At 38.1% G+C, this 25,089-nt stretch overlaps 1 protein-coding gene across 5 annotated transcripts in view; it reads right to left on the reverse strand.

Annotated features, from left to right (window-relative positions):
* Window positions 1-25,089, reverse strand: part of LOC132132096 (roundabout homolog 3-like) — a 137,333-nt gene that overhangs the window by 67,045 nt on the left and 45,199 nt on the right. Inside the window, exon 1 of one of the 5 annotated variants that reach the window (XM_059544351.1) lies at window positions 5,199-5,710. The exons of the other annotated variants lie outside the window; for them this stretch is intronic. Within the exon in view, the coding sequence (XP_059400334.1) occupies window positions 5,199-5,262 (64 nt within the window). The 5' untranslated portion in view covers window positions 5,263-5,710. Of the gene's footprint in view, window positions 1-5,198; window positions 5,711-25,089 lie in introns of those variants that run through there. 5 annotated transcript variants of the gene reach the window in all.

Raw genomic sequence — 25,089 nt, forward strand, 5'->3', positions numbered from 1 at the left:
TCTGAGAGCTAGAGACTGAAAATGCTAAATTTAAGATTTAATTTGCATTAGTCTACTGCACAAATCATTAAGAGAAACCTTCCACTAAAATATTTTGTCATAATAACTGACCAGATATGTAACCCTGGACAACAAAACCAGTCATAAAGGTCTATTTCCTGAAATGTATACATCTATAAATTTATACAGCTTTCCATTGATGTATGTTTTGTTATGATACGACAATATTTGGGCCGAGATACAACTATTTGAAAATCTGGAATCAGAGGGTGCAAAAAAAATCTAAATATTGAGAAAATCGTCCAAAGTTTAAAGTTGTCCAAATGAAGTCCTTAGCAATGCATATTACTAATGATAATAAATGTTTAATATATTTATGGTAGGAAATGTACTAAATATTTTCATGGAACATGATTGCTTAGTATCCAAATGATTTTTGGTATAAAAGAGAAATGTATAATTTTGACCTATACAAGTATTTTTGGCTATTGCTACAAATCATACAGCAAAAAACTCTCTAGTTTGTTGGTCCATCAGCACTAGCCAGCAAAAAGCATAAGTCATGGTATTTTCAGCAGGGAAAGATTCCTGCAGTAAGAGAAACTATTCTGCATAGAATAGAGCTGATAATATCAAAGTTTTGCCACACGTCTGTGGAGACACAAACAATCGCCCGTTAACACTTCAATCGCTCCGACAGAGACAAAGACACAGAATACTGACACCATGGAAAAAACATTCACAACATTCTTTGCATTGCACTCAAGGACCAATTCCAGCTCTGCCAAGCTGCGATTTTGATCTACACGCCCATTAAACGACTACTGCGCACGTAATGTCCATGTCTAATTGCCCTCTGAACCTGGCAAGTGTTATTTACTGAAACAACACAAAGATCACGACGGATGAGGATAATGGGGTCTCAAAGTCAAATAGGAGCAGAGGAACGAAGTTGAACAGCATGAAAAGTGTGTACACATAGGCGCCGGGAGGGAAGAGAATGAGAAAGAAGTGTGTGTTAATGAAGGTAATCTAATAGCAGTGCCCATGCAAGATAGAGACTGAGTCATTAAACTGGAGCTCCTGATGAGACAGCACACACGGCCTCTGGCCCTTTTGTTTACAGTGTGCCCAAACACAGACTTATATACACTATTAGCCAGGTCTGTTTGCATCAACTAGTAAACAGAGCGAATAAAAGACAAACCAGAGGTCTTGGTTTCTCCAGGGACAACACAGTTGCATTATGTAAACACTCAAAGCACAAGCCAGCTGTTTTAGAGTTGGAGTGAGTTGTTATTTAGTGTGAGAGTGTGGTAATCTAGGCTCAGCAGGTCCTGATAATGAGCTGTCATACTGTGTTGTTTGTCAGAAGGCATGGATCAGGAGGAATATCGCAATTTGTCGCCCAAAGGTAATCCGATAATTAAAAGAGTGGCTGAGAATTCATGCCATGGGAACTGTGCTCCAGGGCTGGAGATACTAAGGATTCTTCGTCTGGGTATGTAAGTGGTATGTCGCCTTGGCATGCAGGTGGCCCCTGCAGTGCCCATAAGATGCCCACAGCTTCTTTCCACACACTGGAACACAGATAAACTGCAGAATCCACTTGAAATGATCCAGAGTCTTCAACAAGATTATCTTAATGGATATATTTACATGATGGGAAGAATGAGTATTCAGGATCTAAAATTAAAAATCAAGCACAAAATGTGTGGAAAAACTTGCTTTGTTTGTCTCAAACTAAAGTAAAAAATTAAATTAAACTTCCGCATGGTTTAACAACTCTTTATCCATTTATCCATTAAATAGTTCATGTTGGACCTGTATGTATTTAACTGCAATTTCTTAAGAGTATATTATTGTGAAAAAAAAAATCTACATTTGGGGGCCAGAAAAAAAACAAAGATAAAAGAGTTTTGGGATAAATAAATAAATAAAAAACTGTGTCCAAAAAAGAGGATTACTGTGATACATTTCTGTTGGATTGCAAATGCAGCTAATTCGTGTGTTTCAAAGGCTTATGGACTTTAAATAAGTGTGCTGCTTAAACTCAAACACACTCTGTCTGTCTGTCTCTCTCTCTCTCCCTCTCTCTCTCTCTCTCTCTCTCTCTCTATTAATACATTACACTCAGTTTCAGGGCTTCTCAAATTTAATACGAATATTTTTGCCATTTTAGGTAGATGGATGGATGAAGGGTGAAGTGAAGTGAAGTGAAGTGACATTCAGCCAAGTATGGTGACCCATACTCGGAATTTGTGCTCTGCGTTTAACCCATCCAAAGTGCACACACACAGAGCAGTGAACACACACACACACACTGTGAGCACACACCCGGAGCAGTGGGCAGCCATTTATGCTGCGGCCCCCGTCTGAAAAGACGGGGATGATGGGGAGAAAAGAAACACCTGCTACTGTTACAGCCTGATGTGCGAAAAGCCCCATACTGAAAAGATCCTTGGAACAACCATGAACTTCTTTTATTGTATTATTGCTGATATAAACCACACCGGCTACTATCCAGTTATTGGATGGGAAAGAGAATCACTAAACCACTGCTGTAGGGCATGTCAATATCGAAGTGGTGAGAAATTTTCTGATTAAATAGGGAGGCAGCTATATTTCTTGACAGAAAAGATAAATATCGAACTCAGTCAGGGTTGGATTGCTAGATAGAAAAAGGCAAGAAATTATGTATTTGCAGAGACTACCTATTTCCTTAAACCAATTAATCCTTGTATGTGTGTCACTTTTTAAATTCCAATTTCCACATGTTCAACAGTTCTGCAAACATAAAGCAAGCTACCTCTTAAAGGAAACAATCCCAGATTGCATATTTCAGAAAGCTGAAAAGCTAACAAATTATAATCGATACTACTTGTCATATAAACACACTCAGAGAGCTTAGTCTGGCCTCTCTGATTCTTTGTATAGTGCTTCCCATATGAAACACGGCTTTGAAGGTTACCACAGCCACTGGAACTAATGCGTAGGGCCATTAAACCGTCTTCATCTGCGGCCAGAGACACAAGGTTGGACAGATTGATGCCAAGGCATTGTGTTGTGTCCCCATTCACCCCCACAGAGCAACGCCAGCCAGAGCTGCCATCTTTAGGGTTCAATTCAAACTTCCTGTCAGCGCTAGACTAATAAAACAGAGCTGTATGTGTTTCTGGCTTTCTTACTTGACCAATGAATAGCTGCCACAAAGAAAAGGTGATAAAAATGTGCTACTTTTGGAGATGAGCTATGCTCTTGCATAGTGAAATGTATGCTTTTAATTAAAGGTGACTTTTATAAACGCACATTTGTGGTGCAGCTATAAATCTTTAAGATCTCAGCAACAACAAAAGAGTGCTGGAAAGATACAAGATGTTTTGTCTTCCGGCAAGGATCCAGTAAAGAACCTGAATGTGCCGGGACAGAAATCAGACATCAGAGACATCAGAACGTGCTCAGTAGGAGATGCAGCATTTATCTTCCTCCTTATTGACAGCCTCTCGACAGCACACTGTTTACACAGAGGAGACGGGGAGTAACTCTGCGAGCAAGCGTGCGAGAGGGAGATGCAGACTTCTCTGAGTCACACCTCTCATACACACGCGTGCAAACAGGCTCCGCTTCTGATCTAAGGAGTGACGACAGTCCTGGAGATGCAAAACATCAAAATAAGCTGTCGTGCATGGAGGGAAAACCCTAAATGACACGCTTTATGTGAAAAGTCGTAGAGCTTTTGAAATGCTGCCAATCAAGCACTTTTTACTGTATAGGACGTATGGCTGTAGATCCTTGTGTGTTCATTGAAAAATACAAAAGAAATGTTGTGCTAAAAAGTCATTTTCTCATTTTCCACTAAGGTTCATCTGGTTTAAAATGGTGTCATTATTGAATGAGTCAAGGGCCGGCAGTCATTGAATGCTTGTTTGGGGACAATCCGGGAAGAGCCAACAGCTGTTTGTGGCTGTTTAAAATGACTTCAAAAGGAGGCGAGGAAACACACATCCTTCTTGAGCTACAAACGTAACTTAGACAAACAACAACTACACACAATCATACCCAGAAAGGATCAGGCACCTACAGTATAAATGAAAAGTTGAAGTGTAAATCAATGCATTTTCTTTCATAACCCTAATCCGGTAGGAGAAGGCGAGAGGAGATGGATAAACTCAGGTGTGTGAGAAGAACGGGGCAATGATAAATTCAGCTACATCAAACTAACCAAGCCTCACTTTTAGGATGGCTTTGAGCTTGTTATAAAAAACGGAATTGATTTTGGTTTGATCAGATCTGCTCATGAAACAAAAGAAGAGCAAAGTATTGTCAACACAATTTTGGACTGGACTATGGATCTGGTCAGATAAAACTTTGCATGTCATTTCATCCCTCGTCTGGTGGCTGTGCTGCCCTGGATTCAGTGGCAGATTTTGTCAGTGGTTATATTGAAGGACAGATCTCAGAGGCAATGTTTACTGCCCCATAAAACAGAACTTCTGTTGGCCAGCACTGCCAGCAATACCACCGATCTAAGCACGATTCAATTCAAGCTACGCAAGATTGTGGCTCTTCAGAGCCAGTGTTTGGGGCCAGGGCTCCTGAAGGTAGACACGTTTCAAAAAGAACCTTTTCATGGTATTTCTAACTCTAAACTAATTTGTACATTATTTCTAACTAATGATCTTTCCTTCCTCCCTGAGCTGGTTAGGAGTCTGAATGAGGGGTCTTTGAGACTGTAAGAATTAAAAATCCCTAATACAGAGTAAAAAGTACTTGCAATAGTTTAAAACAATTAAATAATGGGCTAATCTATCCAAAAGTGAGGGTATTTACTGTAAACTGGGTCAAGCTGGTCTGTTTCGAAAATATGTTCATGTATAAACAACACTATGTATTGAGGATAAATCTATAAATCATCTGTTTATTGTTAAATTAAAAGCATTGTGTATATAGGCCTATACGCCTTCTAAAGACATGAGATCTGTAATTCAATCAGAAATTAATGGGTTTGACTTTACTATAACTTGAGATAAAGAACATCTCAGCCAAAACATATCGACTGTTCAACCTAAAGAACACCATCCATAAGAAAATTATTTACGTTTAAATACACCAGAGAAGGTGTCGACAACTATTTCACAATGTTTAGCAGATATAATCCTTATATCGCCATCTGTAGTGTAGTATTTTCTCCACCTTACCTTGAGACACGCATATGATGCCAAACACAACGAGCAGCGCATCTAAAGTCCCGCGAAACTCCATCACCCTCAGATGTAGCCTACAGTCCACTTCAGTCGCCTTTATCCGGACAAACAGTCCCTAAAATCACCTCAAAAGCGCTACAATCCGGTACAAGTGCGAGGAGACGCGTTTGAAGAGGCGGTCACATTGAAGAACTTTACAAACTAGACCCAAAACACACAAAAAACTGTGTCGGTTAATCTGATCATCACAAATAGTGCATATTCCCGTGTGCGTTGCGCTCGGACGCTGATCTGTATACGGTTAAAGAGTCAGTGTAACGGACAGATAAGATGAGATGCTCACAGTCCGTCCAAGATGCTCTTAATTCCTCCAAGATTCATTTCACAGGCAGAACATCTTTCGTTTCTCGCTTTCCTGGAGTATGGAAAAGTATCCGTTCTTTATTCAGTCAGATCCATCCCAGCCGTTGCCCTGCACTCTTCCCTTCGCTGTGAATGAACGGATTTACTACTTTCGCGTCTCCGGGCGACTGTCTCGTGGCTCAAGCCCACCCCCCGACTACCTTCGGCAGTTACCCACACTTGGGTAACAGCGCTCTTAAAGGGCCAGGCGCTTGATTTCGCACAATCTGCAGATACCGCTGTATATTGTGAATAAATGAAATTCTGGAGTAGTTGTGAGAGATGTTTCACCCAGTTAATCTGTCATTATTTACTCAATACAAGTATCATGAAAGCAGACCACTTGTGCATTATACTGCAAGTCTTCTAAAAACACGTGATAGTTTAAATATATTTATTAAGATATAGCTAAAATGTAATAATAATAATAATAATAATAATAATAATAATAATAATAACAATTAATAATTAAATAAATAATTGTAAATAAATACTTTTTCACTGTAAATCTTCCCTCTCTGCTGTATTGGTTATTTTTATAATACTTTTATGTTGCAGTTTTCTTGCAAACTGGCAACCCGTCATTGTATGGAAAAGTGCTGCCAGAATATTTTATACAATTACTGTTTTTGCATTCCACAGAACAAAGAAAGTCAGGTTTTTAACATGTGTTTATACACACACACACACACACACACACACACACACACACACACACACACACACACACACACACATATATATATATATATATATATATATATATATATATATATATATATATATATATATATATATATATAGGACTAAATTTAACCCTCATTAAAATGAAGAGCTTGTAAATCATGGTTCCAAGGTGCAAGAAAACTATGCAATTAATATTACTATTACCTTTAAATTCTGTTCTGCTCCAAAAAAGCAGCATCAATCATCTGAAGAACCCTGAAGATTCTGGGCTTTAAGCAAATCATACATCACAGAAATGCCATTGTTTAATGGGAATGACTAGATCAGAAGTGAAAAGCAATATCAGAGGTATATCAGTGTGGTATGAGGTTCAGACAATGAGACACGACACAGACAATGAGGCCCTCTGTCACCAGCATATAATGATGGATGACAAAAGTGGATTCAGCCCTGGCAAATAACAGCAATGAATCACTAAAAAGGGAAAAGAGAGTTATTTTGTACTCCCCGCATTTCACCATTTCCATCCCAGTCATTTTCTCCACTATAATGAGACTGTATTTGTTAAAATATTAACCAACAAATTGCATTTCATGTTAATTTGAAGACTGAAAGCTCAATATGCAAGTTAGGGGTTATCTTAATTTTCCTAGAGTAATATATTCTCTTCCATTATGTTCACATTAAAGGACAGTCAGAGCCTGGAGTATGCAGGGAGCTTCTGGAGCAACTACCCTTGATAGTGTCCTCATGTATGATGCATGAGCAAGTTTAACTTAATTGCAAAAACTGATTAATTGAGATTCAGCATGTAATTGAATAAAACATGATTCCGTGTTCCCCTAAATACATTTCATCTCTCTTATGACTGATGCAGCTTGCTCCAGCTACCATAAAACATCAGCTGGATGCGTCAGGATGAGTGTGCAGTCTGTAAATTTAGCTGAATAATCACATTAGTGTGAGAGTTATGGGGACATCACATCATCACGTCTTAATGATGCCATTAAGAAATAGTCGCAGGAGTATGCCAAGAGTGGGAGTTCGGGGCACATCACTGCAGATGACACATTATCACTGAATTTATAAAAGCTCAATCTTTCTCACATTGAGGAGCACAAACAGTCTGCTGTTGTGTTATTTAACATCTGCTTTATTTGTCTGAGAAGTATAAAATATTTTATGCATTAAAAATTGTTAAATCAGTTTCTTTGCTTTGTTTGTAAAATTATCTTTTTTATTTCTTCAAAGAAGATAAATGACCGTGAAAAGCATGCCTGAAGCAATCCCTTTACATGAGACATCCACTAATTTACACATCCAATTGAAAGTTGCAATTAAGTACAGCCAATAGAGACTTTAGCAATAGAAATTAACTTCAAATAAGGTGGCAGCAAAACTGGCATCAAATTTCTCAAGCTACACAGAGATTTTTTTTTAATCCACCTTGGTGGCAAAGTATCAGACATCATGTCAGTGCTGAGCGATCAGCATTGACAGCAGAAAACGTTCTGAAAATGCAATAGCACTATAAGTAATTAGCCCATCCACCATACAGCCATTTGAGTCTGTGCCAGCAAAACGTGATTTATTACACCGATCAGCCATGAACACCTGACAACTCACACTGAACAAGGGCCAAGCCATCTAATTTAAAGCTCAGCTTATCCCAAAGAACAAATGAACACACAAATGTGACATATTCAAGTATTTAATGGAATATTCAGAGATTAATGGAAGTTAGGATTAATACATTGATTTTGTGAAGATGTTGGTTACTGGAAAATAAAATAAAATAAAATAAATATATAAAATAGAAATTTAAATCTGTTACAGTGAGTGACTTACAGTGGAAATGATTGGTGCCATTCTGTAAATATTATAATACTGAGAGTTTCAATAGTATAGCCACAAAATGTAAAAATAATTAAATAAATACATAAATAAAATATGAGCGATAACATGTTTTCTGCTTACTACACTGTTTGGTGTGAAGATACTGTATATCCAATTTTATAACTTCATTAACACTGTAAACGGTGAAAAAAAAGTTATATATATATATATATATATATATATATATATATATATATATATATATATATATATATATATATATATATATATATATATATATATATATATATATATATAGAAAATGTAGAAATGTAATAATTATTTTATATAACCTTGCATAGTATAAATATTGCAATATATACAGTACATTATATATTATAAAATGATGCTTTTGTTGTAAAAAACATTTTAAGTCTTAAGTTTCTAATTTGAAATCCTCAAAATCGTTCTTATAAAATACTTCTAATGTAAGTGCTTTTTAAATAAAATGAGGGAAAAGTCTATTTTTATTATTATTGTTATTATTAACATTTATTGTTAATAGTAACAGGTAATGTTAATATGAATAATCAATACTATTCATTGGTTTAACTTCTTATATTTGGTATTAAACCCAGAATATTCTTTTAAAAGAAACCAGACAGACCACGTCAAAATTAAAGGAGATTTTTTAATGGCACAACAACAAAAAAATAAGCTACATCACATCTTGGTGACATTCACAAAGGCCTAAATCCCATATATATAGACATGATTTTTACACGTGTCCGGCATCTGTTCCTGATAAAATCCCCACAGGAAGATATCGACTGCCCATCACACTGCAGTCGCCATGGAGACTGACAGAACGCTGAGACTAAATGACATTTAATGTGAAAAGCAATACACCGAGTCCTTATGTAACGGAAAAGTATCTGACTCCCCCACATGCCCAAAGCAGTGTTGCATATGAGAGTTGATGGAAGGATGCCAAAATTCAGATGGAATGAAAAGAAAGTGCACAAAGGCTTAAAAAGAAATAAAAGACCTGGCAAGAATGTGTTTATTTGCTGCCCTTTAATTGAGACCAATTTGCTTGATTATACACTGTGGCCTGAGCATCATGTCAAGCACAATGAACTATGTTCCGTGTTTCCATCTTAAACCATTCAATGGGGGAAATTTATTAAATGTATTCCATATCAGATGTATGCACCGAAACAACACACATTGGGATCCCCAACAGAAACCTGTTAATCTTAGCACTGGCCTTTCAAGATGCACCCATCTTCTTATAGATTAATTGATTGCATTAATATTCCACTTTCCCTAACTCTGCCTGCCTGTCTATCTCACTCTCTCTCTGTCTTTGTCTCTAAGCCCCTCTGTTTGAGACCCCCTTAATTGTAGCCCCATGAAGCGAGAAGGTCCCTCTGTTCTCCTCCACCATCCTGAAAGGAGCTGAAATTGGTGTGTATCAGACGGCAAAGCCCCTTCTGTTAGCGTCATATGCGTGGCACTACACTGCAAACTCAGTAGGAAGTCTGACATTAACCCCTTATGTTTTAACAGGTCTTGGTTTCAAGAGTTAATTATTTAATATGGCCACATTCACTCTTGGCACAGGAACTATGTAAGGTCAACTCACATACACAAGCCTCTCAAAGATGGCTGCTAATTGGATAGCTTTGAGAATATGCTTGCTTTTTGAGTCAGATGAGCTTATGTTTATTAAAGTGCAGTCAAATTAGCGAACTTTCTGTGAAATTTCATAGGAAAGACAGGTCCACTGTCATGTCAATAGTGTAGTTGTCACAGTGTCTGGTCTGTGTTTGCCTGGGTGTCCACTAGTGGTCTCACTTCCCCATAGACAACCCACTGCAGGCACTACATTTCCCACAAGCCTTTGTCCCATTCATCACTGTTAATTGCACACCTGTTAATTGCACTCAGCTGTCCCCACTTTCATCGTTTTCACCTGTCCATATAAACCAGCCTGTCTCTATCTGTTTGATGGAGTCCTTGTTTTCCATCACCCGGCTTTCTCGTGTTCCCTTGTGATTTTCATGTTACTTGTTTTTGGGACTGCTTTTCTTGTTATTGACCTCTAGCCTGTTTTTGGATTTTGATATTTGGATTACCCTATTAAAACACTGCAATTAGATCTCTCGTTCCGTGTGTGCATTCGTTACAGTAGTGATGGATGAAGCGCTGCTCACGCACAAGTCACTTTTAAACCAAGAAGCTTTCTGTTGGTCATCGTGGTGATTCTGTGAGACCAACTTAAAACAGTTGAGAAACTCTCGATCATCCAGATTACTACTGGACTGACTGAATTTTGGACTGGACTGTCAAAATTTCACTTAGCAATAGTAAATATTACCGCAATCACATTTCAATCACAAAGCTACAAGAGAATAGAATATATTTTTGGAATCAGAAGAGAATCAGAGAATTACAATTGATGGAAAATATTGCATGATTTTGCACACTGGAACTTTCTAGATCACTCGAATAACTACATTTTTCTAAAGTTTTCTAAAATTATTTCATAAAACACATTGAGTTTATGCTGTGCTGAGTTGCATTTTCAACAATTTTGAAATCTGTGAGGGGAAATCTTTTGCCCTCAAGCAAAATTCCCAATCGCAAATAAAATATCTGGATTGCACCCGCAAAAAGCCACCAAATATCAATAAATGTGACCGCACCTTAGTAATTGTTGCCTGCTTCTTTATACACTCCTGAGGAAGACATTTGCAGGTTAGCTAGTAATTTTAGTCTAAAGATGTCCTAGCAGCTCGCTAATGATAAGTTCCTCGTCCTCTTTTTGTGCTGGAAAATTGGAGCTCCCATCATTTTGTTTCCCTGGAGATGAAATGACTCTTCCAATTCCCACAGTCTGTAGCTGGATCCAGGAGGGAGGTGACAGCAATTACAGTCCTCAACAGCTTGCAGCACTGGGGAAATATGCTCTGACACTCAGTCTTTGGATATAGCCGTGTCCAGAGAAGCCTGGTTTGACACTTACTATCTCATCAGAGTGGCCATTTCTCTTTTTTGGCTGTCTTTGCAAAATACATTATGTTGAAATGAGCTGTTTGTATGCCTACCCTCGTGTGTTTAAGTCAACTCACAATATGCATGTTTATATGTCTGAGAATACTCATTACAGGCAATGGCATGCTTTTTGCATTGGGTTAACAATGTACAATAGACAAACGCCGTCTCCATCAAGGATGGGCTACAGAAACGAATTTAAATATTCAAAGGCATTTGACTGCATTGCATTGCATATTGACTAAAATGCAAATAAGTGTATCACAACATGGCTTCTGCTCTCGGTTTTGGTGTGGGAGGTGACACAGAGACAGTAAGGAATCAATGTTATTAACTTGCAGCTTATTGCACTTATGCAGGTGGGGATTAGTAGCTGATCTGGAGATGGGAATTCATATTCAACGTCATGCTGATTCTGATTAAATGTTAATGAGATTCAAACTTAAAATATGCAATTCATAATTTTTCTAATTTTCTAATAATTCATGTCTTTTTTTTACAGTAAATTAAAAGTTAATGTGCTATGTAACACAACCACTGATAGCAGCTTTAGATAATTATCTATGAAAAAAATATAATAATTACTTAAATTACTATTATGAATGCTTAATATATTGTCTCCAAGTTGGTATAAGCTATTAGCAATATACAAGCCAGCCTCCTCTCACTCTAGGCTGCGGCTCACTCTAGGCCTCCGGTCTCCGACGCTGTTTTGTTGAGAAAGCGAAACTACTTTGTTTGGCCTTCCAAAAGAGGAGACGACTAGAAATCATATTTATATCACGTTTGTAATGGTTTTTATGTATGTCTCATTGCTCTGGCCGGACTGGGCATCACAATATGTTGAGGGGCATAACATTTATGTCACACATTTGAGGTATTCGGCCAATCACAATGCACTGGATAGCTGGCCAATCAGAGAACACCTCGCTTTTCAAACCGATGATCTTCGTAAAAATCAATGCATTTTAGAAGGCAGGGTATAGATGAGAAACAATAATGTACAGTATGAGGAAAATAATGTGTTTTTGAACCTTAAACCGCATAAACACATTTCATTACACCAAATAATGTTCTTTTTAGCAGCATCATATGACCCCTTTAAGCCTGTGCTAGCTTTCATCATTAGGCCCACATGTTGTGTACCACTGATCACGCTTTATGTAATAAGCAACCACGCATGGAGACCAGCCCCTTCCCACTGAGAGACACAAACCCTCATGGTCCGCTGTGCAGAATAAACCCCAGCAGGCTTTCTATTGTCCCAATACACATTTCCTCCCATGTGAAGAATTCTGTTTCCTCCTGTTCAAGAGTCGACAGGGATTCCACTTGTGATTCGGGAAAGAGGGTCCTTCAGATGCAAAGTATGATAATGAGAATTAGAGAAAAGCAGTGAAGCACAAGTAGGCCTACAGAACAAAATTTTTGATAAAAATAGTAAGCGTCACTATTACTGTTGCTCACTAACCCCTAACCATAGAAGAAGAAGAAGAAAAAAAAAAAAAAACTATGCAGGTTTTTGAGTAGAGAAGTTCTATTAGTTTTCAATCGTTGGATTTACACTGCAGGTTTTTGATGCCCAATTCTGATTTGTTGACTACAGTATATCCGATTTTTGGGACAACCAGCCATATCTATATTTACGTACAACCCAAGAAAGATATACGGACCTGAAAACAGGGTCGCCAGGTCCGCAAAACAAAACCAGCCAAAATTCTATTCAAATCAGACCAAAACTAGCCTAGTTACATTTGTTCTCCAGTTTTTCCCTCTGTCATGGGCATCCTCCATCAAAATCATGTTCCAGGTTAGGCTTTGATCTGTGTCAACAGTGTAAAAGTAGCCAAGTTCCACGGGAAAACCACAGACTTGGAAACAATGCTCAGAAAAGCATCCATCTGAGATGATGTTATTCACCACCATCACTTTTTCACTGACATATGACTTGCATTGACAGGGGAATATTTAATCTGTCTGCTTACATGGCAGACACAAATGCACACATCCCATCATATTTATTTGTGTTTAGAAATTTTTGTCTATTATTTCCCTTTTTAGTTTGTGTCCTTTTTTGTCATCTAGAATACCCCAGTAAAACACCTTGGCCCCCAGACATCATGCATTTCCCATGGATCAAACACATTGTAAAAAAAAAAAAAAATGTATTTGTAATTGTAATTGTATTGTATTTCAAGGTTTTTTTTTTTACTTCCCTTTTTAGACCATCTGTGTCACCTTCTCTTGTGTCCTTTTTTGTCTTTGTACACCACACTTTCTCCAAATAGTGACATCAGAGGTTGCCTGCTCTAGCCGTAATGTCACCGACATACACACACACACACACACACACACACACATCTTTCTCTTGATTTACAGCACCTCAGTAAGCTGGACTACCTCTGTGTGTGCGTTGCAAAGATGTCTCGCTTATTTATGGAACATTGAGCCCTGCTGAGAGGCTGTGATGCCTTAGGGAGCGTCCAAAGACTGGGACAGTGTGCCAGGGACCGTCCCCCAGGCCACCAGAGGCCAACTCCAAGGCTGCTGTTGTTTGGGAGACAATAGCCCATTCCTATCACCGACAGGGAGTCAGATGTGCTAAACACAGCAGACTGGGCCTCAGGTCCAACCCAGAGCTCACTGCCATTGTGAATTGTTCTTACTCTGAAATATATGGTAATGGCTGGACACATAGGCCGCCTCTCAATCTCAGTTACAGACAACAGCACTGCCTGTAACCCTCCCTTTGGGAGTTATAACAAGTTTAAGGCATGTCTTACGCTTTCACGCAAGGACAATGTTAGACACAAAGAAGAACAAACATTTCATTTCACAGGGGATAGAAAAGGCAACAGTCAAAGAAAATGTAATTGAATTGTTATTTCATATCATTACTGCCATATTAATTTCTATTTTCTGTCTCTTTTAATATATGGGTCAACACAGAAGGAACAATGGATGCAGTTACAGAGAATTAGCCTTTACATCGCAAACCCTACCAGGCTTTTAAAGTCGTAAAAGGCTGTGTTTTAAATACACAACTCTGCGTCTGATTGGTCCACACCTGTTTAGGCTGCGGTGGGAGCAGGTGTACCTAACATTGAGTTCAACATCCCTGAGGTCACTGTGCCGAGAGTGAAAGCACAAAGGTGATGCTAAACCAAAGACTAGGCCAAAAAACATAAAGCTGGTGAGCAACCGGAGCTCAGCAGGTCTACAACACTGCTGACAGGGTGTATGCATCGTGCAGCTGTCCGGTTTGTCAGTGGGGACACATTTAGCCGAGGCTTTCATCACCAGCTGAACCCTTAGAGCCTGTGTATCGCCTTATCGTCACACTAAACTCATGGTTAAGGCTTACAGTTGAAACACAAGGGATGATGGGAAGGAATGTAAACAATCTGGGAAGATGTTTCATTAACAGATCTTTCATCACGAGGTCAATGTATGCACACAGCCACAGTCAGAGTAGCAGAACATTTCCCTTATTTTATTTGCAATACTGATGTGCTAAAACAGTCTACACTTCAATTAATATGACACATCTGCTTGTGTAAATATAGAAGAACATATCTGTATGCCTTCAGAAATGAATAATTACTCAAATAAGCTTACACCTACACACTTACGAGCTAGTGAATTTAAATGTTACTGTAAATCTGGTATATATATATATATATAAATCTGGTACCTTTTCATGAAATCAGTAAAAAAAATTGGTGCAGTACACCATATACAGCAATAAGTAAAATGTAGGATAATAACTTAAGTGTTATTTTACATAAGAAAACAATCAACACAATATAATGTATTTTTTATATTTTCAATATTTGTAATATGTTTATAATACTATATAATATCTTGCATAGAATAATACAACCCAATATTTTTAACCACATTAATAAAACTTTATTACTTTTTTTAATCTTGCAAGTACCCTTTCTTTCAAAAAATGCAAATCTAGCCGAACTGTGTAATGTGCTTCAAGGCCTTCGAGTGCTCTGCCAGACTAGAATATAAAAGTGCTATTTCTAAACAGATCTTCTACTTTCATTGCTGTCTATGTATCTGTCTTTCCTCCACCTTCTCTCCCCAGGCCAGCAGGCAGCAGACAGTTTTAAGTGTGCTAATGAGTCATATTAGAGTGAGAACGTAACAAATGCTAGAGGGAGCTTAAGGGGAGACTAATAAAAAGATAATAAACTGTATCTGGGAGTTCGTTCTGCTGTCACAGCTTCAGCACTAGTGCAGAGTTTATTATAAGACTGACACAAGTTTTGTTTCCCTAATCAGGCAGAATGACCTAGTTCGAGTCACCCCAAATACATCTTCATCAAAAACCAAATGCAAAATGGAAACTCACACACATCAACAACTAGCTTCAGACCAGGGCGCAAAGTCACAGACAGAAAATGAGAGTGCTGGAGTTATTATGTGTCTGACCTGGAAGGATCTGCTGTGATATGAAGCTATGGCCTGTCTGGATCACAGCAGAGGACGAATGGAGGACGAGCGCTGGATGGTCATATAACTCAAAGACTTTTATAGTGCAGAAATAAACAGTGTGCTCAAGAAAAAAAAAATGTTCTGAAAAAACACAAACAATTTCTATGAGCAGTTGTGGGATTTCTGACCACCATAAATCATCATAAAATGAGTCTTGCTTTGAAGGATGTACAGTACTTTACAGTACTTCACAACTTTTATTACAAGTTTTAGGTAATATATTTTATATGAATGGTTTTATTCAGAAATGACACGTTAAATAGATAAAACACTAAAAACTTCACATTGTTTAAAAAAACAATTCAACAAAGAATATTGTGGGGAAAGTATATTGATTTCCCCCCCAAAAAAAAATTGAGCAGCAGCATTGATAATAATAAGAAATTGAGTAGGAAATCAGCATATTAGAATCATTTCTGATCATGTGACACTGAAGACTGGGGTAATTATGCTGAAAAAGGTTATAATACAATAATAATAATAATTTTAATAATATAACCTTTTACTGTAGTTTGCATTCAATAAATAACATTTGGACTTTTTTGAGACCCCTAACAATTGCTAAAAACCATGTCTACAGCCTAGCAATATTTTATTATTGTTAAATAATATTCAAATTCATCTATGAGAACTGGGCGTTTTAACATTCACCTCAAAATGTAATGTTTGTATTGTTTTAGAACACACATTTGCTAGCCATGAAAGCCACATAGAGGGACAACAGACACACAAGGAGGGCGAGAGAAAGCTGCGTGGTGTAATGTCAGGTTGCATGGATCAGCGTTTAGACTGACCTCTCCACACATGGGAAATGCCATGTTTGCACTGTTACGGGATAGCTGAGATACCCAGCTGTCTGTCCATCTCTTCACCCTTGTGTCTTCTTCTTAGATAAAGGCCTGAGGCCAGCTGTACACTGCCCGTCAATGTCTCTCATATTAAAACACACGTATTATCTCACACACACACATACACACACACATACACTAACATGCTTTTTTATATTTGTATGAAGGTCACCAAACCTATTAGTCCATCTGCGTAACTATCGATGCACCGGGTTACAAATTACATGCGTCTGTCCCACCCACACGTATAAACAACAAACAAAGCCCTTGCCTAACGAGCTCATTTGCATGTTCCCTAAATCCCAGCCAAATTGAGCAGACTGAATATTATTTTTCCCATGTTTACTGAATACTCATGAATCCTTATGCACTGCAGAGTCGAGTTTGGACCGTGGACACACACACGTACAGAGGCCTTCAGTCACATGACACGTGCCTCACACAGGCTGCTATTGTCTCTGCTCCTGTCAATCACTCAAGCTTCCGCTCAAAACACAGATATCACACTGGCAGCTGTCTCGGTTTAACCCCCCTTTTTTGCTCAGCTAGCCATTCCTGACCTTTGACCCCTGCTCTGTGAATAGCAGACTTGCACAGACACCTCTTTATATGGAAATCATTTTTTAAAAAGGTGAACTGAATCACCTCATATGGCTAGAAATAAGAACTTCCTTCACTTGGAAATTTCTGAACAACAAAAAGCTAATTTAAAAGGCACTCTGAGAATTTCACTGGAATTTTATTTTTATTTTTTTTATAGGAAACAACAACAACAACTTTGCTTTGATTGCATTCATACACTCGATTTCTCTAATGTAAAGATGTTGATGGCCTTAATGGATTTCCTTGATTGAATCGATGTCCTCATGCAATTCTCTCTTTTATGTTGCCAGTTCAAGTCTGAGATCAATCTGCAACACTCTTACAGCCTTTCTGAATAAACTTTATTCCCTATATACAGCCATTTAAATAATGCAGCTAGGCTTTGCTTCTGAATGCCTAGCCACTTCTCTTTGAGTAGTAAGTCATGTGGCTTTGCACTGAGGCCATTATTATATTTGAATACCATACACATGCATAAAGGGAAGTAATTCTACATTAGAGAGCACATTTAAATGTGCAACTGGGCTAATAACTGGCAACTGTAGCTTTCCAGAAGAGCAAGAGTGGGTTTTTACAGCAAATGAGAGCCGATTTTATTTTAAAACAGCCAGTTTGTATCTGTGTGCATTTAACCATGTGTTTACTGTGGTAACAAAAATTGTATTACTGTTATTCACATCAAGTGTAAATAGTCTATGCCATGCCGCATATATATATATATATATATATACACACACACATTATATATGTGTGTGTGTGTATATATATATATATATATATATATATATATATATATATATATATAAGCAAAAATTATACAATTCATTCAGCTATACAAATCCAGAAAATGACAAAATTTACATTTAAAGCATTATATAGATATTTTCTAAATAAATTATGTAATTTGCAAATTCAATCTGATTGCATGCTGAATTTAAGAGAAAACAACTCAACCTGTGCTGTTTTATTTTACAGATTTGTTTAGTGTGAATTTTAGAGTTCACAGAGTTAGTATTCATCAGATGAAACAGTGTTGTTCCAATGGTTTATCTTAGCCGCAAGCATCATTAGTCAAATCAGATCCAAATGCAGCTGTCAATAAGAGAGATTTTTTGCATTCTTAACACAAGCGATGGACACACTCACCAATCTACTAACAAATGCATATACTTCAGGACAATCTCGACTCAAAGGATGGAAATAGGTGTGCTAACTGTTGCTTTGCTACAACTTTTTATTAGACAAGCTTTTGGGGCAGACTTGACCTGCTGAAAAGAGATGGTCTTCTTCCCTTCTGGGGTGGCGCCACTCTTCTCTCTAGAAATATGGCAAATAGTCTTAGTGTTTATACTTGACTAACTGGGGCCCAGGTCAGGAAGCAGACAGACTGGCTAAACCGACCGTCTGCTAGCTGCCTCACGTCACAGAGGTCAGTTAATTCTCAGCACATAGAGACTCTTTCACCTAGATATCACACTATAGAGACTGTGTCTGTTCCCCGAACTAGAAAATACAAAAAACGTCCAAACCAAGTTAAGATTAACAATTTAATTGAGGTTAAACAAATAAAAAACAGATGCAATATGGATAAACAAATGATAAAGCTTGGCTTATTGAATATCAGATCCCTTTCTACGAAAACACTTTTTGTAAATAATATGATCACTGATCATAATATGGATGTGCTCTGTTTGACAGAAACCTGGCTAAAACCTGATGATTACATTATTTTAAATGAGTCCACCCCCCAAGATTACTGTTATAAACATGAGGCGCGTCTAAAAGGCAAAGGGGGAGGTGTTGCTTCAATTTATGACAACGTTTTCAGGATTTCTCAGAGGGCAGGCTTCAAGTATAACTTAATGATAAATCCCATGTTATGTTTGTACTGGCTACTGTATACAGGCCACCAGGGCACCATACAGACTTTATTAAAGAGTTTGGTGATTTTACATCCGAGTTAGTTCTGGCTGCAGATAAAGTTTTAATAGTTGGTGATTTTAATATCCATGTTGATAATGAAAAAGATGCATTGGGATCAGCATTTATAGACATTCTGAACTCTATTGGGGTTAGACAACACATTTCAGGACCTACTCATTGTCGAAATTATACTCTAGATCTAATACTGTCACATGGAATTGATGTTTATAGTGTTGAAATTATGTAGCCAAGTGATGATATCTCAGATCATTATTTAGTTTTGTGCAAACTTCATATAGCCAAAATTGTAAATTCTACATCTTGTTACAAGTATGGAAGAACCATCACTTCTACCACAAAAGACTGCTTTTTAAGTTATCTTCCTGATGTATCAGAATTCCTTAGCATATCCAAAACCTCAGAACAACTTGATGATATAACAGAAACTATGGACTCTCTCTTTTCTAGCACTTTAAATACAGTTGCTCCTCTACGCTTAAGGAAGGTTAAGGAAAACAGTTTGACACCATGGTATAATGAGCACACTCGTACCCTAAAGAGAGCAGCCCGAAAAATGGAGCGCAGCCGGAGGAAAACAAAACTAGAGGTATTTCGTATTGTTTGGCGGGAAAGTAACCTATCCTACAGAAAAGCATTAAAAACTGCTAGATCCGATTACTTTTCTTCTCTTTTAGAAGAAAAACAAACATAACCCCAGGTATTTATTCAATACAGTTGCTAAATTAACAAAAAATAAAGCCTCAACAAGTGTTGACATTTCCCAACACCACAGCCGTAATGACTTTATGAACTACTTTACTTCTAAAATCAATACTATTAGAGATAAAATTGCAACCATTCAGCTGTCAGCTACAGTATCACATCAGACAGTGCATTATAGACCCCCTGAGGAACAGTTCCACTCATTCTTTATTATAGGAGAGGAAGAATTGTATAAACTTGTTAAATCATCTAAACCAACAACATGTATGTTAGACCCTATACCATCTAAGCTCCTAAAAGAGGTGGTTCCAGAAGTCATAGATCCTCTTCTGACTATTATTAATTCCTCATTGTCATTAAGATATGTCCCAAAAACCTTCAAACTGGCTGTTATTAAGCCTTTCATCAAAAAACCACAACCTGACCCCAAAGAACTAGTTAATTATAGACCAATCTCGAATCTCCCTTTACTGTCCAAGATACTAGAAAAGGTGGTATCCTCACAATTATATTCCTTCTTAGAGAAAAATGGTATATGTGAGGATTTCCAGTCAGGATTTAGACCGTATCATAGTACTGAGACTGCTCTCCTTAGAGTTACAAATGATCTGCTCTTATCATCTGATCGTGGGTGTATTTCTCTATTAGTTTTATTGGATCTTAGTGCTGCGTTTGACACAATTGACCACAACATTCTTTTGCATAGACTTGAACACTTTGTTGGCATTAATGGAAGTGCATTAGCATGGTTTAAATCGTACTTATATGACCGCCATCAGTTCGTAGCAGTGAATGAAGATGTATCATATCGATCACAAGTGCAGTATGGAGTACCTCAAGGCTCAGTACTAGGGCCGCTACTCTTCACGCTTTATATGTTACCCTTGGGAGATATCATCAGGAAACATGGTGTTAGCTTTCACTGTTATGCTGATGATACTCAGCTCTAGATTTCTTCACAGCCCGGTGAAACACACCAATTTGAAAAACTAATGGAATGCATAGTCGATATAAAAAACTGGATGACGAGTAATTTCTTACTGCTAAATTCTGAATAAACAGAGGTGTTAATTATAGGACCTAAAAACTCTGCTTGTAATAACCCAGAACACTGTCTAAGACTTGATGGTTGCTCTGTCAATTCTTTGTGATCAGTTAGGAACCTAGGTGTGCTATTTGATCGCAATCTTTCCTTAGAAAGCCACGTTTCTAGCATTTGTAAAACTGCATTTTTCCATCTCAAAAATACATCTTAATTACGGCCTATGCTCTCAATGTCAAATGCAGAAATGTTAATCCATGTATTTATGACCTCAAGGTTAGATTATTGTAATGCTTTATTGGGTGGTTGTTCTGCATGTTTAGTAAACAAACTACAGTTAGTCCAAAATGCAGCAGCAAGAGTTCTTACAAGAACCAGGAAGTATGACCATATTAGCCCGGACCTGTCAACACTGCACTGGCTCCCTATCAAACATCGTATAGATTTTAAAGTATTGCTTATTATTTATAAAGCCCTGAATGTTTTAACACCTCAGTATTTGAATGAGCAGCTTTTACATTATAATCCTCTATGTCCGCTACGTTCTCAAAACTCAGGCAATTTGATAATACCTAGAATATCAAAATCAACTGCGGGCGGCAGATCCTTTTCCTATTTGGCGCCTAAACTCTGGAATAACCTACCTAAAATTGTTCGGGAGGCAGACACACTCTTGCAGTTTAAATCTAGATTAAAGACCCATCTCTTTAACCTGGCTTACACATACTAATATGCTTTTAATATCCAAATCCATTAAAGGATTTTTTGGCTGCATTAATTAGGTAAACCGGAACCGGGAACACTTCACATAACACCCTATGTACTTGCTACATCATTAGAAGAATGGCATCTATGCTAATTTTTGTCTGTTTCTCTCTTTTTCCGAGGTCACCGTACCCACCAGATCCAGTCTGTATCCAGATCAGAGGGTCACTGCAGTCACCCGGATCCAGTACGTATCCAGACCAGATGGTGGATCAGCACCTAGAAAGGACCTCTACTGCCCTGAAAGACAGCGGAGACCAGGACAACTAGAGCCCCAGATACAGATCCCCTGTAAAGACCTTGTCTCAGAGGACCACCAGGACAAGACCACAGGAAACAGATGATTCTTCTGCACAATCTGACTTTGCTGCAGCCTGGAATTGAACTACTGGTTTTGTCTGGTCAGAGGAGAACTGGCCCCCAACTGAGCCTGGTTTCTCCCAAGGTTTTTTTCTCCATTCTGTCACCGATGGAGTTTCGGTTCCTTGCCGCTGTCGCCTCTGGCTTGCTTAGTTGGGGTCACTTCATCTACAGCGATATCGTTGACTTGATTGCAAATGTTTAAAGCGCTATATAAATAAAGGTGACTTGACTTGACTTGACAACTGCACCGCAACAAAATGTGACTACAGATGTGACATTAAATATTATGACAGAGCCGCATGTGTAATCATCTTCAAAGTTCAATATTGAAGAGCGGATTAAAGCTGTCATTACCTTAATTCATCAATGTCACTCATAAAAACAAGGACACACTCCATTTGACAGGTCTGGCTTAAAATATAAAACTGCTTTTAAACAGATTTTCTCAAATTTAAACAGCTACAAATGCTAATGGTTCTCACACTGCCGCAAAGAAGCAATTATTGCATAGTATGTCTGCTTCCCAGATGATCTTGCCCAAAAATCAACAAATATAATCATGCTAGCTGAGATCTTATCTATCTAACAGACAGATTGAGGAGAGAATACAGATTCTGCTAACAAAAAAAACAGCATTATGAAGTTCAGCTGATTTGTGAGGGGCAGTAAGATTCATCCCGCCTGCTTTAAATAAAAAGGTTAAGGAACAAATTAAGATAAAATCCTTAATTAATGTGTTATTCTCATTTCCCCTTCGAACCCTAGAGGTTTCCAGCAACAGTCGCTAAGAGCGAGGAATTCTGGCAATGCATACTCCTGGCACAGTTATACGTAACTCATGAATACCACGAACAATATCCCACCACACAAAACCTCCTGTCGTACTGCTGTGGGGCAGTTTGGTAATCAGTCCTTAGAGGGTTTACTGAGCGCGGAGACAAAGAAACTCGCTATGCACACACACACGTATACAGATATCAGCGTTGAACATATACAGAGAGACACGCACAGGAGACGAATCAGTTAAAAATAAAACAAAAACACCTGAGTCAAGCCATAAGCCAGTAAAACCTGTTTTCCTCCATGAGTCCTTAATTATCAGCAAAAGAACAGGGACGTGGAGTGGGGGACAAGGGAGAGAGAGAGATAACTGCAAAAATACCCTTCTTCCTCTGGTGAGGCACACCTAACAAACTAAGCTGCTGTGGTTATATTTAGGTGCTTAATAAGACAGCTGGGACTGATTGGATCTCTGGAGCCTATGAGGAGAGCAGAAGCTCATGTCCGTTGGGCTTCCAGCAAACAGTCTTAAAATGCCCAATTTATATTTATTAGCATACTTGGCACTAATCAGACAAGCTGCAAATGATAAAGAATGCCTCTCTTTCTTGCTCGCTCGCTAATAGTGGCAATTTTTTGCATCAGTGTCCATTGACTTTCATTAGAGTCCAGTGCAAACAGCAGATCTTGTTTGTGTGAGTATGTGTGTGTGTGTGTTTTCAGAGCCAGATTTTAGGAATGGAGAGGAGGGAAGGTTGGGCTGGAAAGTCCAAGCGAATGAAAGGAAGCAAGCGGGAAACGGCGTCGGTCCAGAACGAGCTTTACGTTCCTGCCAGCTCGGACTGCAGACCCCCGCACTGTTAACAAACAGATTTGACTCTCTAGCCAATGGAACATATTAGCTGCGTTTTTGTTCTCTTATCCTCTCTGCTTTTTCATGTCATTTAAATTTACAAGAACGTTTTTCTTTACCTGAGCAAAAAAGTTCTGGATGGTTGTCAAGGTGTTGCTATGGTGTTTTGGGTGGTTGTTAGGTGGTTATTTAATAAGTGACTTAAAAGACTTCCCTAATTGTCTAATCTCAAACAATGATTTTGGTCTCACGAAAAGCTATTACATGACTCCAGAAGACTTGGTATACACTGTTTTCTTCAAAAGTTTGGGATAGTTAAGATTAAAAAAAAAAAAAGAAAAAAAGTTTCTTATGCTCACCAAGCTGTTTTATTTGATCTTAAATACACTTAAAATAGTAATATTGTGAAAAAGTATTACAATTTAAAAGAACTCTATTCTATTTTAATACATTTAAAGTGTAATTTATTACTGCAATGGTAAAGATGAATTTTTAGCAGCCATTACTTTAGTCTTCAGTGTCACGTGATCCTTTAAAAATCATTATAATAGGCTGATTGGTGCTCCAGAAACTTAAACGCACAGTATGGAATTTTTGGCCACCAGGGGTCACTCAATCAAAACAATAACATGAGACGTACTTTGATGACGTCGGGAAAGAGCGTAGGCTCATGGGAGTTGTTGTTCATTGGAACACGCGCTCTGTCGCTCCCCACATTCCTCACTCATTTTAACTGAGGCCGGCGACACACTGGATGCGTGGCGCAAGCGTCTCAGCTGCGTGGCGTGTCAGTTTTTAATTCGGCTCCCATGTTAATAGGTTAGAGCTTGCAGACTGCCTGTGTGAGACGCGTGTGAAAACGTGTGCATGCTAGAAATAGAACCGACGCCTATTTTTCACGCGACACGCACGCGTGTTGGAAGCGTTTCCAGGCAAAATATAATAGGAAAATATGTTTATATGTAATTTTGTACACAAATACATATTAATTCATGACATTTTGATGTTTGAAAGTCTATAGGTTGACATAAATTCAGATACAAATGTAATTTAAAAAATAAATAAATAATTATCGATTTTCAAATATTGCACCTGTCAAACATAAGTCTATTTTGCCGTCAATACTGTTGACGGTGTCCTTTATCAGTAGGCTTTATATTTATGTTCAACATGAAGTATAGATATTGTTGTCATGAAGACAAGAGCCTGGTCTGTCAGCGGTCTCCCTCTATGTCACCTACAGCAGCAGCAGCAGCGCGCCGCGCTTCTGGCACGCAGCAGAGACGCCACGCAGCCAGTGTGTCACCGGCCTTAGTATTTTGACAATCACGTATTTCGAACGGAGAGATATATGAATTATCAGACCCCTATCAAATCAATATTCCATCTAGCTAGTAGTAATATATGTTAAAAAAAACACGGTTGCCTTTCGTTAATAATTATAATTAGGCTGCATTTATACTATGATATCGAACAAGATAGTGAACTGCA

Source organism: Carassius carassius, chromosome 49 (assembly GCF_963082965.1).
Source record: "Carassius carassius chromosome 49, fCarCar2.1, whole genome shotgun sequence".
NCBI lineage: Eukaryota > Metazoa > Chordata > Actinopteri > Cypriniformes > Cyprinidae > Carassius > Carassius carassius.